Source organism: Oncorhynchus mykiss, chromosome 27, assembly GCF_013265735.2.
Source record: "Oncorhynchus mykiss isolate Arlee chromosome 27, USDA_OmykA_1.1, whole genome shotgun sequence".
NCBI lineage: Eukaryota > Metazoa > Chordata > Actinopteri > Salmoniformes > Salmonidae > Oncorhynchus > Oncorhynchus mykiss.
The window spans coordinates 30,047,962-30,063,703 of record NC_048591.1 but is presented as its reverse complement, the minus strand read 5'-3'; the positions used below and the strand labels follow the sequence as shown (position 1 = coordinate 30,063,703).

Sequence of the window (15,742 nt, the reverse complement as noted above, 5' to 3'; positions counted from 1 at the left end):
TTCAGTTGCCTTTGCACTGCATTCCATAGCTTTGACACCCCCAATCGCTCCTCTGCACATGCACACACACTCACACACACTTGTAAAAACAACCTCTCACCCCCTTCCTTCTCTCTCTCTTTTTCTCTAGCCGTTGTGTTTGGTGGATACTTCCATTAGATAAAGAAAGGCCATATTCTATGGCAGCCATTCTCCTTGACCTTCGCAGGCCTTTCACTCTTTCACTCACTTCAAACCGTCTTTTGGAGCACTCGGCTGAATGTGGCAAGTCCATCACGGGTGAAGGGGCTGAAGGAGGAAGCCCCGAGCCCCGAACCCCTTCTCCAATCACCCCCACTTCAAAGTTGGCCTGCATTCATTAATTGCCCTTTGAATTGATATCAGAGGGTCACAATAGGGGTGTGAAAGGAGAAAGGGGCTTTAATGAAGCATAGAGCCCCCATTCATCTGCAGATAACTATGTTTTTATGCTTGGATTGTCATCATGCACGGCATTATAAAAAAAATATGCGAGGCGGAGGAGCAGGGGAGGAGAGGAGAGGAGAGGAGGAGAGGAGAAGAACAGAGAGAGCCCGAGGCGAGGGTTAGTGAGAGTGATTTGGTGCTCCCCCTTGCCCCCTGCGCCCTCGTGCCCAGGGACACACTGAGTGACACATTCCTCAGACTGACAGGGAATATCAGTCTTCAGATGGTCATGTTATTTAGGGCAGTCGCCATTTTGCTCTATATAGCCTCAGTCTAACTTTGTATAGTCTGAGTGTGACTCTACATAACCTCAGTCTAGCTTTGTATAGTCTGAGTCTAACTCTATACAACCTCAGTCGAACTCTATATTACCTCACTCTAGCTCTATATAGACCCAGTCTAGCTCTATATAGACCCAGTCTAGCTCTATATAGACCCAGTCTAGCTCTATATAGACCCAGTCTAGCTCTATATAGACCCAGTCTAGCTCTATATAGACCCAGTCTAGCTCTATATAGACCCAGTCTAGCTCTATATAGACCCAGTCTAACTCTGTTTCTCTGAAGCTCTAAGCTTTATAACAACAAACAATCAACAAGCACTCAACACTCAAATAATTGTAATGTTCCAGACACACACACATATGTACATTTCCAAATAGTTTCTTCACCCTACTTTGATCGTTGCTAGAGAGCATAGCAACAACCGTTAACGTGCCAGAAATTACTATTATTTACAGCTTCTCGTATAGAACACAAGATGTCAGAACCGGTTGTCTATAACTGTCTTTAATGAGCCACCTTCATGAATGTATGAATCAGGGGCGCAACTTTCACTGGGAATGGGGGGACATACCCCCCCACCCCACCCCACCCCACCCCACACACATTCTGAAATTGCATTTTTCTGCCCCCAGTTTTATCATTGGAATGTGATACTAAATGAGGAAATGGTGTGCTTTAGGACCATGTGGACGCCTCCGAGCGGTGTGCTTTAGGACCATGTGGACGCCTCCGAGCGGTCGGGTAGACTGTTTGGAGTGTTTATCTGACTGGATAAAAAAAATATATATATACAGTACCAGTCAAAAGTTTGGACACACCTACTCATTCAAGGTTTTTTCTTCATTTTTTACTATTTTCTACATTGTAGAATAATAGTGAAGACATCAAAACTATGAAATAACACATATGGAATCATGTAGTAACCAAAAAAAGTGTTATACAAATCAAATATATTTTAGATTCCTCAAAGTAGCCACCCTTTGCCTTGACAACAGCTTTGCACACTCTAGGCATTCTCTCAACCAGCTTTGTAAGGAATGCTTTTCCAGCAGTCTTTAAGGAGTTCCCACATATGCTGAGCACTTGTTGTCCAACTCATCTCATACCATCTCAATTGGGTTGAGGTCGGTGATTGTCACTCTCCTTCTTGGTCAAATAGCCCTTACACAGGCTGGAAATGTGTTTTATCATTGTCCTCTTGAAAAACAAATGATAGACCCACTAAGCACAAACCAGATGGGATGGCATATCACTGTGGTAACCATGCTGGTTAAGTGTACCTTGAATTCTAAATAAATCACAGACAGTGTCACCAGCAAACCATCCCCACACCATCACACCTCCTCCTCCATACTTCACAGTGTGAACCATACATGCGGCAATCATCCGTTCACTTATTTGGAGTCTCACAAAGACACTGCAGTTGGAACCAAAAATCTCAAATTTGGAGTCATCAGACAAAAGGACAGATTTCCACCGGTCTAATGTCCATTGCTCATGTTTCTTGACCCAAGCAAGTCTCTTCTTCTTATTGGTGTCCTTAGTAGTGGTTTTGCTGCAGCAATTTGACCATGAAGGCCTGATTCACGCAGTCTCCTCTGAACAGTGGATGTTGAGATGTGTCTGTTACTTGAACTCTGTGAAGCATTTATTTGGGCTGCAATCTGAGGTGCAGTTAACTCTATAATGAACTTATCCTCTGCAGCAGAGGTAACTCTGGGTCTTTCTTTCCTGTGGAAGTCCTCATGAGAGCCAGTTTCATCATAGTGCTTGATGGATTTTTTCTGACCATGTATTAAAGTAATGATGGACTGTCGTTTCTCTTTGCTCATTTGAGCTGTTCTTGACATAATATGGACTTGGTCTTTTACCAAATAGGGTTATCTTCTGTATACCACCCTTACCTTGTCACAACACAATTGATTGGCTCAAACGCATTAAGAAGGAAAGAAATTCCACAATTGAACTTTTAACAAGGCACACCTGTTAATTGAAATGCATTTGTTTAACCCTTTTTGTTTAACCCTACTAAATGATTCCATATGTGTTATTTCATAGTGTTGATGTCTTCACTATTATTCTACAATGTAGAAAATAGTTTTAAAAAATAAATAAAACACCCAGAAGGAGTAGTTGTGTCCAAATATTTGACTGGTACTGTATATTATGTCCCCCCTCCCCTTGTTTACAAGGTGAAAATCACAGAGAAGAACTAAAGTGTGAAGTCTATTTAAGAGTATACATGGAATGTGCCATGAGTGGAATCCATCAAGTCATCTTACTGAGTTTCCCTATAGTCTAATTGTTCTGTTCCCTAACTGCACATACAACTCAAACTTTCACTCAAAAATATCAATGCATGACTTGTGTGAAAGATTCAGTAACATTGAACCTTTATTTAACAATGCAAGTCAGTTAAGAATAAATTCTTATTTACAATGACGGCCTACCCCGGCCAAACCCAGATGACACTGGGCCAATTGTGCGCCGCCCTATGGGACTCACAACCACAGCTGGATGTGATAAAGCCTGGATTCGAACCAGGGACTGTAGTGATGCCTCTTGCACTGAGATGCAGTCCCTTAGACCGCTGCACCACTCGGGAGCAAACGCATGCATCAGCCATTATTTGGAATGTGCCTTCGGAGTGTAACTGAATCCATGAAGATGATTTTCAGTAGGCAGCACCTTTAACACCTTAAAACATAAGACCTGGAACATTATGATGTATATGAGAATGTGATATGGGAACTTGACCATGGATCTATGCTACAGTATAGTGTATATTGTGTTTCCAACTTCAATGCCTCTTAGCAAATCCTCTTCCAGTGCCACTGTAAGACAATGATGAACATCACAAATCCAACATCAGAAGCCATGCAGAACATAAATCTGCAAACACTCACACACTAAATACACAAACCTAGCCCCTAATACTCTCTCAAACAATTTTATTTTACCCCCCTCTCCCTTCTCTCTTCCCCATTCACTCTCTTTCCAGCACCCCCCCCCCCCTGCTCCCTCTCCTCCTCTCTCCCTCTCCTCCTCTCTTCCTCTCTCCCACTCCTCCTCTCATCCTCTCTCCCTCTCCTCCTCTCTCCCTCTCCTCCTCTCTTCCTCTCTCCCTCTCCTCCTCTCATCCTCTCTCCCACTCCTCCTCTCTCCCTCTCCTCCTCTCCTCCTCTCTCCCTCTCCTCCTCTCTCCTCCTGGCACTAATCCAGTGTGTGCCCACATATCAAATTGTATAGATGCTCCAGCCTGAGTAGCGGGCAGTTCGTCAACTTTATTTACACAAACAAAAGTCCTGCTCAGTTTCTGTGACAAAAGCAGCTAAATCTTTTGGCCCTTTCATGTATTGTCAGCTCTTGATTCCCTTTTGTCCTGCAGCTATTGGCCTGGCTCTGGGCATAATGAGGCTGGGAGAATGGCAGCAGATTGGCGGAATGTGCCTCAATAAACCTAATTATGACACGATGACTGCGCTCACCATGGCAGGTTTTCAAAGATCCCAGACTTATTCAATTAGCCCTTTCCAGGAGTCCCTTTCACAAAATAAAGTTATCCCCCTTTGACTGTTTGTCTTTCAGATGAGGATTTTTGTGTGTGTCCGAGATTAAATGGAAATGTGCTAGGCCAACAAGGCTCCTCTGTATGTATCATCAGTGTTATTCAGGGTCATTTTAATTAGCCAAGTAAGGTTAAGAAGATACACTGGAAATATGAGAGAGGAGGAGAGAGTGGGGGGCGTCTTGTACATTATCAATCATTAGCTCCATTTCTAGGGTTAATTAACTCAATGTTAGCCTTTTAGATTCTGGAAGGCAGAGAAACTACTATATTGAACCCCCTGCTAATGGTTATGTAGGAACTGTGCCAAAATAGCAAATATGCACAGGAGGCATTTAGTGAGACTTGGGCACTGACTGGACATTTGGAAAGCTATTTTCTGAAGAGTGGCATAATGTGTTCAACTATTGTAATTCCAGGTTGAAGGTATTTTCTCTGACACATGAATTGAGAAAGATAGCCTGCCCTACTGTCCACTTAACCAACTGCACCAGCCCTTATTCCAAACACAGTTGGCACGTGATGATATACTTGCGCATCATTTTAGGCACTGTGGTGCACAAGGCTGCAATTGAGCGAGCTTGAAATTTCCGAAATAATTTCAGTTGTCTTTTTCCACAGACAAATAAATCCAAACAAGCCGCAGTTGATGTGGACGCTTAAGAGAAACGACAATGAATTCTAAACGGCCCTCGCACAACAATGGTCTCAACAAACATCAACTTCATCAATGTTTGACCCGTTTAGCTGTAAAAAAAGTAATTTTCAGATTGTAATTGCGGCTGTAAAAACAGCATTCCAAATGATACCAGACAGAAAAAAACGCACGAAAATAGTGGACGCCACAGGTCTCGAAAAAACTACACATCGTTAAAAAAAAAGTCGAGATTTGACGTTACTGGCGTCACTCTACCCATACAAGGCAATCTCTAGAGCGCCACAATAGCTTAGTCCTCAGGACCAAACACCAACCAATTTGAAGCGTGCGCTCATTTTAACTCTCATTACCTACGCATAATAGCATAAACCATGCATTAGTTTGAGTTATCTGATATTAGTGCAAAAATCAACTGTGCCCGTTTCAAGTCAAAGCATTATCGTGGCAAAGGTCATTTACATTTTTAGTTAGCCCTTAGGGTAAAATGTACACTTGACCGATACGAATGGAAATAGGATAGTAAACCGACTGAGGTAAAGCGAGCCCGAATGAGCATTTGGACACAGCACAACCTTTCTAAGGAAACGGATACTATTTTAGGCTTATTAATATTAATTTATACCCTTCATTTTGGAATTAATAAAACAATGTGACATGCATTGGCAACCATATAAAGACAAATATCAGATGGGTCAATGATTTAACGGATAATTTAATTTTAGGGACCTTTCTACAACAAACTGACTTCCTTTTGTTAGCGGTTGCACTCCTGAAGATGAACCATAGATATTAAACGAATGTGCGCCGCAGGCATGGAGAGAAAGAGAAGGAAACCAAGGGAGAGGGGCGGGTTCGCTCTCTGGATGAAAGTAAAATGAAATAAAAGGCTCAATTTAATCCGCTTGAAGAGATTTTGAGAACGCAGGGGGGTGAGAGCATGATGGGTGAGTATTGCAGCAGTGCGCATGACGAGTGGCGAGTTCCATTGTGACCGCCGCTCGAGGCCAAGCGCCTCTCGGGGGAGAACATTGGTCCCCATTCACCAAAGGAGTCCTTAATACACTCCCTCGATCATTAAATGTGACATAGCACAATATCAACTCATTTAGAAGACATTATTAATGTTTAAAAGGGAAAGAATAGGGCATCAAAGGCTTAATAATAGACCATACAGAGGGACATGTAACTAGCCAATTGTACATGTATATCATCAGGCCTGTATTGGTAAGAAAATATATTGTGCCACAATTTGTACTTGGAAAATAAAAAAAGTATATTTATATATTAGGCCTATGAATTAAATTATTAATAATCATAAAGTAGCCTATGCATATATTTAGGAAAATATTTGTCATTTTATGAGATATAATATTTGGTCAAAGCCGTTGATATGAGCCTGCTACACAGAAACTATAATTTCTTATCTTGTGGAACTGGAATTTGTAACATGCCTAAATAATTATTAAGTGACATTAACTAAAAGGCTAATATAAAAGTGTTGAAAGCATGAACCCGAAGCATCAACAAAAAAACTATAACTTTTAAACATTGTGTAAAATATGTGTGTGCACAAAATGTATAATCTGAGTGCACATAATACACAAAAAGTTAGTATTTTCGTAAACCATTATGTCCGCAATGTTCTGTATGTCCAAAATTAAAATTAACACATTATCAAGAAGTTTAATTCACCTCGCCATTAAATACGCGTATTAAGCTGATTTCAAAGTATTTTGTTTAAATACCAGTTAGGCCTATACACTATAGTGTGTGTGTGTGTGTGTGTGTGTGTGTGTGTGTGTGTGTGTGTGTGTGTGTGTGTGTGTGTGTGTGTGTGTGTGCGTGTGTGTGTGTGTGTGTGAAAGAGGGCTTGAGAGGTTCTGAATGGCAGTCGGCTTCTTTAGACGACCTAAAAAGACTCCAAAAGAAACATTTTGTAGGTGAAAACGGCCATTTCTCCATGGTGAACAGTCTCTAGACCTAGCCCGAGCAGCGGCTATTGGCGGACCTGAATAATTCATCCTTCATTGCGGTCTCATAATGTATTTTCTCTGCCTTTTGTTGCAAAGCTCCTTCTCCCTTTCTGACTGAATTATAAACAGGTTGCCTTCTTTTATGGCGACCAAGCTGCTGCGAAGCCAGGCTTTGTCCACGCGTAACCGAAGCGTAAATCTCAATGGACTCTCGCGCCTTTGTCTCCCAAGTTCATCCTCAAATGTCCGATTGTGTGCTCGAGGCCTGGCTTTGTGAGGGATGGAACTGTTATACAAATGTTTGATCAACTCATTTGGGACGTTTTGTCTCCTCCAACTCCCTGTCTTTTTCTATAATTTATTTTACTGTGCCTGCATTTACAGTAGAGAAAGAGCAGCTGCGTTGAGATGGAATAGGCCTGCGAATTCGTTCATAATAACTTGTAGGAAACGTAAAATGGGATGTTATGAGATTTCTTTGTTTAAAATACATCTTGGCAATTAGGGGTTGAAAAAATTGTTGGTTCTTTTTGATATACTTTTGATAAGGGGTATTTCCTCAAACATTACAACGGGGATATGTGCATCTCGATTAAAATGCATGTATAGGCCTAATAACAATGTTATTAGTCTGATAAAGACGTTATAAAACAGTAAGCATATACCTACAATAAACCTACAAGGTAAAGGCTAGCCTATATATAAGCGAAGTGTCCTACCATGAACAATGAAATACAAATATTTAGCAGAAGTAGAATATCCACAGACAAATGTCGTGTGGGTTTCCCACTTCGTGCAAGTACCCGTGGTTACACATTCGTTCACTTAATTAAAATTTCAATTATCTTCCCCTCTCACTCACTCACTCACTCACTCACTCACTCACTCACTCACTCACTCACTCACTCACTCACTCACACACTCACACTCACACACACACACACACACTCACACACACACACACACACACACACACACACACACACACACACACACACACACACACACACACACACACACACACACACACACAAACAAACAAACAAAGGGGCAATCCTCCCTTTACCACAAAAGTTATCACCTGCTGTTTGAATTATCGTAACGCCTCATGGGACAAGCATTAGCAGGAGAGATATGGTCTGTAAGAATTCAAAACAATCCAGTGCACTTTATGACTGTTGACAAAGGAAGACACTCTCCTTGTGCTTTCACTTCATCGGAAACAACGACAGTTTTAGAGTTAAAGACAGACTAGGCCTATCTACCTCACAGTCTAAAAATGAATGGCAACCCGTAAGGAGTGGTGACTCCCATTGTGAAAATGTAGGCCTAGCCTATAACACCGAGTCAGAAAACCAAGAAGTTTACACAAAACAAGATGAAAACCTTTTTCTGTCCATCTTTGTTTAGTTTTGAATAAACGAGAAGTTTTCTCACCGTTTCAAATGACATGAAAGTGCACAGAAGCATTTAGTTCTGTGTATGAAGGGCCTCCCCCTTACGCAACAAGTAACTGCCTCACGCAAGTTGCCTATAGAAGAGAGAAAATGTAAAATGTATTTATGATTGCACTCACAACGGTCTCCTAAGATGCCCTCGATGCTGTGTTTGGCCCGCCGTTCGTGTTCTTCTAATTCCTTTTTCTCAATTTCATCTTCATCATCATCGTCATCTCCCTTCCCTCCGAATTTACTCCTCATGATGCGACTGATAGAGCTCACTGTGGTATAAGAAATTACAGAGCACTGATTAATAAATAATAAACTAGAAATGTCTAAATAAAAGTTAAACAATCTGCATTCACTTGCTTTCATTTGTTCTTCTAATCTACCGTGATAAAGCATCAAATAAATCTAACTTGATATCAACATATGTACCATTTAAAAAATCGATTGACTTTGCAATATTTTTTTATGATTTTATCTTAACTTAAAATTAATTTGGCAGTTACATTATAGCAGTTATTATTTCCCCCAGCCATAATTTTCAGCAGGTGTTAACGTTTTTTTTTTCAGAGAGTAAACGGTTTATTATTGTGGTAAAATGTGGTTATTGAGAAAGAAAATACATTAGTTCCATTATCATAAATAAGACGGTGATGATGATGACCATGATGATGATGAACAATCTATGGCTGCAGGTGAAGATTGCGCCCATTTAAATGGGCAACAATTATGACAGAATGCAGATGTTTCCTTTTACCTGATGGAACGGTGTTCCGGTCACATATCCCATCCATCAGTAATTTATCCCGAATCTCCCAGCTAAACATACCCGGGTTGTCACGCTTGTACTCCTCTATTCTCTTCTCAACATCAGGTGTCGTCCCCTGCTAAGGAAACGAGAAATCATATCATCGTTAATTAATTAAAGCATAATAAACAGCTCATATCTACTTACACTGTCTACTTACACTCAGCAACACAATACAGGCCTCTTACATGCTTTCCCAACCTGTAGCTTGTTCAATTTTAACCCAACATGTCATACCTCAAGAAAACACTTTTAAGAGAATAATAAAATGCATGACAATACAAAACTCAACAATTTCACCAGCGATAGAACTGCTCGTGCTCCCTCACCTTGGGTTTGCTTCCCCCGATGGCCCCGGGTCGGATGGAGCCGGTTTCCTGGTACCGGCAGAGGATTTTGGAAACGCAACCGTGAGAGACGCGAAGCTGACGGGAGATTACGCATGGCCTGATGCCATGGTGGGCCATTTCGACGATCTTATGGCGGATATGGTTGGGCAAAGGTCTGCCATTTATGAAAACTCCCCCGAGCTGGTTCATTCTACCTTGGCCTAACGGGGTTGAAACTGAGTAAAAGAAAACACAAAATGGTCACCAGAAGGCTTCATGATTATAAACTATAGGCCTACAACAACTAACATTGTTTTCCATCATAGGCTACTAATAACACCACAAGGCTACTACAAATAATGTTTTTGTTTTTTTTACACAATAGCCTAATAAAAAATAAAAGTAGTTTAAAATGAAAGGTTTGGTAACAATGAAAGTCCTTAAAAGTTGCTTTAAGTAATGATACTGTATCTAATTATTTAAAATAGCGAGGTGTATAGCCTATTTACATGACCATGTAAATCTTCTGTAAATAAACAAATTACTTGTTTTCAGAGATTAAGAGATTATTAAATTAATACTTTAATTACTAGTCCACTGCAAACAAATAGATAAATATAAAAAGGTGTCAATAATGACTACAAAAAAACATATGATAAAGATGACGATAACCGTTCAATCCACTTTGCATCCAATAACCGAAATGAAAATAACTTTGAAAAATGAAACATGAAAAGAACATTACGTTGTAATTTGTTACTTCTCAATTTTGCGTGTCAATCCCAAAGTTTTATAAAAAATGTCTTTACAATTTAATATGACCAAATTTATGTTTAGGGGGGAGGGGGTTAAGGCTACAGAATATCCTATATTAATAATCACTCCTTAATTATTATGCATCGAAGCCCAAATCGTGCCACAAGCAGTGCTCAAAAAGTTGTTTCGACTTTTGATTTTACCTTCCAGTGGGAAGCCACTGTGTGGGTAGTTCTGAGCCAGCATGGGGCGCATCATCCTTGGTATTGCCCCTGCCAACGCAGTCATACCTCCACAACCCTACGCCTTCAACTAACCTCCCGCCAGAGAGGAGAACAGGGAGCTTCCGACGATGGAGCTTGACCACTGGGAGAAATTTTGAGTAAAAATGCCCTGTATTCCAATTCGTGGAAGGTTAGCCTTGATAGGGTAGCCACAGGACTAGACAGGAACCAGCATCCAGGGAGATAAAAAAAATAAACACTCCCGCCTCCCGAAGAAAAGAGCCCAAGTTACCAAACCAGGAAAACTTGAGGTAGACTTCGGAAGAGTGCGCCTATGCGTTGATCTTTCACCAGTCGAGAGGCACTTGGATACGTGAGGGAATCTGCGATGTCATCAATAATCATGCAAGTGATGTTGTTGTCGCTGTTGTTGACAGACCTTCAGAGTGAGGGACGATGGTCAAAACCCAGAGGAACAGTTATTAGTTGTGCTGCCCTTCTTTCCCATCAGTGATCCAGGCTCTGTGATTGGTTTAGAGGAGGGAGACCGGCTCTTGGGCGTGCGTAATGATTGGCTTACGGTGCAGGAAACTTTCTTCCTCAGAGTTGTTGTCAGAGGCGTTGCTTGGGACAGGACTGAGGAAGCGTCTTTAATCATCTTCTTGACAGATGTGACATCAACTCAGGTCATAAGTTCGATTACATGTACAGATGCCTGTAGTTTTTAATGTTGCCGTTTTGATTAGTCACTCAACATACAACAGTGTTTAATTGAAGGTATTTTATTGTAGGGCCCATGTATCCATTTGTTCTCACTCTATGGCCTGAAGATAACACAAATGCTGCAAAAGTTAGTGCACCTCGAGGAATTTATTGTCGCTTTTAGATTGTGCACTACCAATAGGAGAGCCGTCAGACCGGGACTCGCGCCCCAGCAGGGTACGACGCCAGGAGAGCGGTAAAGAACGTCTGCTCTGCTGACAGACGTAACTATTGTGTTGTTGGGCATTTATTTTTAGTTGCCTTGCGAGTTTTAAAGACACGTAGTATCCCTATAGGCAATCTCACAAGGAAGGGGCATTGCAGTCCCTCTCTTTCTCTCTCTCTCTTTCTTCCTCAATTCAATTCAAATGTCTTTATTGGCATAGAAAACATATGTTTACATTGCCAAAGCAAGTGAAATATAACAAACAAAAGTGAAATAAACAGTAAAACATTTACAGTAAACATTACAATCACAAGAGCTTCAAAGGAATATATATTTAATAAAATGTCATTATGTTTATGTCTAGCATTATAATGATGTACAAATAGTACAAAAGGGAAAATAAATAAACATAAATATGGGGTGTATTTACAATGGTGTATACAGAGAGTTCTTCACTGGTTGCCCTTTTCTTGTGGTAACAGGTCACAACTCTTGCTGCTGTGATGGCCCACTGTGGTATTTCACCCAATAGATTTGGGAGTTTATTAAAATTGGATATGTTTTCAAATTATTTGTGGGTTTGTGTAATCTGAGGGAAATATGTGTCTCTAATAAGGTCATTCATTTGGCAGGAGGTTAGGAAGTGTAGCTGAGTTTTCACCTCATTTTGTGGGCAGTGTGCACATAGCCTGTTTTCTTTTGAATGTTTGGCTGCAGTGCAGGGCATCGTAGAAGAATGAAAGCAGCCATGCTCTTTAGAGCTTCCTTATCAATCAAAGAAGCAGAGGTTCATTCCCCACCTTTAAATTCAGACAAAACCCCACTTCCCTCCACTGTCCATTTAAAGGAGCTCATTTTTACTTGGTTAGCTGCATGTTTGCTTTAGATTTGATTGATTTAGTCCCAACAGTATATAGAGTAATGATCCAATCACTTTTGAATGGTAAAGGTATTTGGATGATTTTGTAGTAAACTGTAATTTTTTTGTCATATATTAATCCCATGGCCTTGCTTTATTTTTGGCTGATATTTTCAAATTCAATATGTAACATACACATACCATTTTAAACCCTGCATACACTACATGACCATAAGTATGTGGACACCTGTGCAGGCCAGTCAAGTTATTCCACAACAATCTCATGTTGAAACAGGAAAGGGCCTTCCTCAAACTGATGCCACAAAGTTGAAAACACAGAATTGTCTAGATTGTCATTGTATGCTGTAGCATTAAGATTTCCCTTCACTGGAACTAAGGGGCCTAGCCTGAACCATGAAAAACAGCCCCAGACCATTATTCCTCCTCCACCAAACTATACAGTTGACACTATGCATTCAGGCAGGTAGCATTGTCCTGGCATCCACCAAACCCAGATTCCTCGGATGACAGATGGTGAAGCGTGAATCATCGCTCTGGAGCAATTGAACGCATTTCTACTGCTCCAGAGTCCTATGGCGGCGAGCTTAACACCACTCCAGCCGACGCTTGGCATTGCGCATAGTGAATTTAGGCTTGTGTGCGGCTGCTCGGCCATGGAAACCTATTTCATTAAGCTTACAACAAAACGTTTTTGTGCTGATGTTGCTTCCAGAGGCAGTTTTGAACTTGATAGTGAGTGTTGCAGCTAAGGACAGGCAATTTTTACACGTTAAGCGCTTCAGCACTCGCCGGTTCCATTCTGTGAGCTTTTGTGGTCTACCACTTTTGGGCTGAGCCGTTGTTGCTCCTAGACGTTTCCACTTCACGATTACAGCACTTACAGTTGCCTGGGGAGGTTCTCGCAGGGTAGAAATTTGATGAACTGACTTGTCGGAAAGGTGGCATCCTATGACGGTGCCACGTTGAAAGTCACTGAGCTCTTCAGCAAGACCATTCTACTGCCAATGTCTTACTGTGGAGATTGCATGGCCGTGTGCTACATTTTATACCCCTGTCAGCTATGGGTGTGGCTGAAATAGCTGAATCCACTTATTTGAAGGGGTGTCCACATACTTTTGTATATATACCGAACAAAAATAGAAATGCAACATGGAACAATTTAAAAGATTTTACTGAGTTACAGTTCATAACAGGAAATCAGCCAATTTAAATAAATTCATTTGGCCCTAATCTATGGATTTTACATGACTTGGCAGGGGCGCAGCCACGAGTGGGCCTGGGGAGCCAGGCCCAGCCACTCAGAAGGAGTTTTTCCCCACAAAAGGGCTTTATTACAGTACTGCCAAATTCTCTAAAACAACGTTGGAGGAAGCTTATGGTAGAGAAATTAACATTAAATTCTCTGGCAACAGCTCTGGTGGACATTCCTGCAGTCAGCATGGCAACTGCACACTCCCTCAAAACTTCTGTGGCCTTGTGTTGTGACAAACTGCACATTTTAAAGTGGCCTTTATTGTCCCAGCACAAGGTGCACACGTGTAATGACCAAGCTTCTTGATATGCCACACCTGTCAGGTGGATGGATTATCTTGGCAATGGAGGAATGCTCACTAACAGGGATATTAACAAATTTGTGCACTCAATTTGAGAGAAATAAGCTTTTTGTGCATATGGAAAATTTCTGGGCTTTTTTTATTTCAGCTCATGAAACATGGGACCAACACTCTACATGTTGTGTTTATATTTTTGTTCAGTGTATATACTGTAAATACTCTCTTCGTCGATTTGGTTAATAATGTAGGCCTATAATTGATTGTTTTGTAAGCATTGGATTTTCTTTGTGTGTCGTCCCAAATACCACGCATTTTCACCCCATTTGACATGTTATTCTCTCCACAAAGTGGTGCTTGCGCGTGGGGCGCATATGTCATGCACAGAAGCACAGAGGTCGTTACCCATCCAGGTGCCGAGGTGCACTATAACTGTATTATCTCGCCCATCGTGGCAACAGCTGAACTTTTGACACGGGACCTGAGGGCATATGCACATGTACAGGCTAAAAAAAATTTAAAAAAAATGGACTTTTATTAGGGCCTCCGTGATAGCCTACATTACATAATACCAATAGCACAGACATGCCTATGCTTGCTGCTAGCGCCAGTAGCCTTGCTAATCGCAACTACAGAATAGGTTTGACCAAATTGATGTTGAAGACATGCTACTCCCTCTCCATGCTACTCCCTCCTTTGAGGATTGTTTAGTTTTTTCTAATGACAAAATGTTACTCTGAAATGTATGCCATTGTAATGGTATTTGAACGAATTCACACTCCACATTACGCACCTTAAGACAACAGCAACTAGTTGGAAGTATCAGACGCACCTGATGTTCCAAGTATTTTGTCTTTACCTCCAGCTCTCCAACCCGGTGAGGTCACCACCGAGAAAAGCAGAGAGATCGAACGTATCAGACTTCTCTTATTTACGCAGAAAATATGTATCCCACTGGCTTTAGATTTAGTCAATTAACATTAGCCTATTTTGTACCTTTGAAAATACAACTTAAATGTTGTCTTTCTGTTAGAACGCGCGTGGACAATAGTTGCGCGCGGTAAAGAAAATGCGTAGGGAAAACGAGGGTCCTTTCACGTGTTAAGGATCAGATTATTGTCATTCATTGAACCATTAGGAGGAAGCCAATTCAATAAAAGTAATGTTATTTTTGTCAATTCCCTTGACATTTAAATAGCCTATTTGAACACGGGAAATTGTGAAATAGTGTTGGAAAAAATATTTATAGTCATTCATGTACTGCTTTTATATTTCCCTAAAAAGCCTATTTATTTAATCTACCATTTTTACAGATTAATTCGATGGGATGAAAATGTATATTGCCACATGACAATATGACGTTTCTGGTGAGAACATACTTGTAAAGAATATAATTATAACATTGATGATGATGTCGTTTATGGACTGCTTTGACGGGCTGCATAAAGATTATTTCTGGCAAGTTATTTTATTATGACAATTTTCCTAAATCTAAATATTTTAGTTTAAGAACATCAAACGTCATATTACCATACCCCCAGACACTCACCTTTTAGTGAAAGGACAATATTTTTTACTTTACACCTAATAGTGTCATCCCTCTTGGACATTCTGGAAAAACATTCATCTTAAATTTACTAACGTGACGATTTCAGGGGTCATTGTACTTATTGAAACTGGATATTGTACCCTAAAAAAACGAATGGAACGAAGGAAAACAGAGAGCGATGATGCATACCTCCGCCTTCTTGAAAGCAACACAGAATCGCCGTGTCTAATCCATTACCGGGGATGAAATTCAGTCATTCAGTCAGAAATGTCGCTTGATGAGAAGTATATTAGGTGTAGATTAGTTACAGAGTTAGAGTCAAATC

General features: G+C 40.8%; 1 protein-coding gene across 8 annotated transcripts in view; it reads right to left on the bottom strand.

Annotated features, from left to right (window-relative positions):
- LOC110507930 (paired box protein Pax-3) overlaps window positions 1-10,989 on the bottom strand; it is a 35,997-nt gene extending 25,008 nt beyond the window's left edge. For 4 of the 8 annotated variants that reach the window (XR_005040031.1, XR_005040032.1, XM_036965295.1 and 1 more), the window contains exons 1-4: window positions 10,490-10,987; window positions 9,531-9,766; window positions 9,151-9,280; window positions 8,525-8,668 (exon numbers count right to left, since the gene is read on the bottom strand). Coding sequence is in view for 6 of the 8 variants with exons in the window: in XM_036965295.1 (XP_036821190.1) it covers window positions 8,525-8,668; window positions 9,151-9,280; window positions 9,531-9,766; window positions 10,490-10,574 (595 nt within the window). In the remaining 2 variants the exon portion in view is untranslated. Of the gene's footprint in view, window positions 1-8,524; window positions 8,669-9,150; window positions 9,281-9,530; window positions 9,767-10,489 lie in introns of all 8 variants that reach the window. The other 4 variants (XM_036965297.1, XM_036965296.1, XM_036965294.1 and 1 more) reach the window with 4 other exon arrangements.
- Window positions 10,990-15,742: the final 4,753 nt, after the last annotated feature.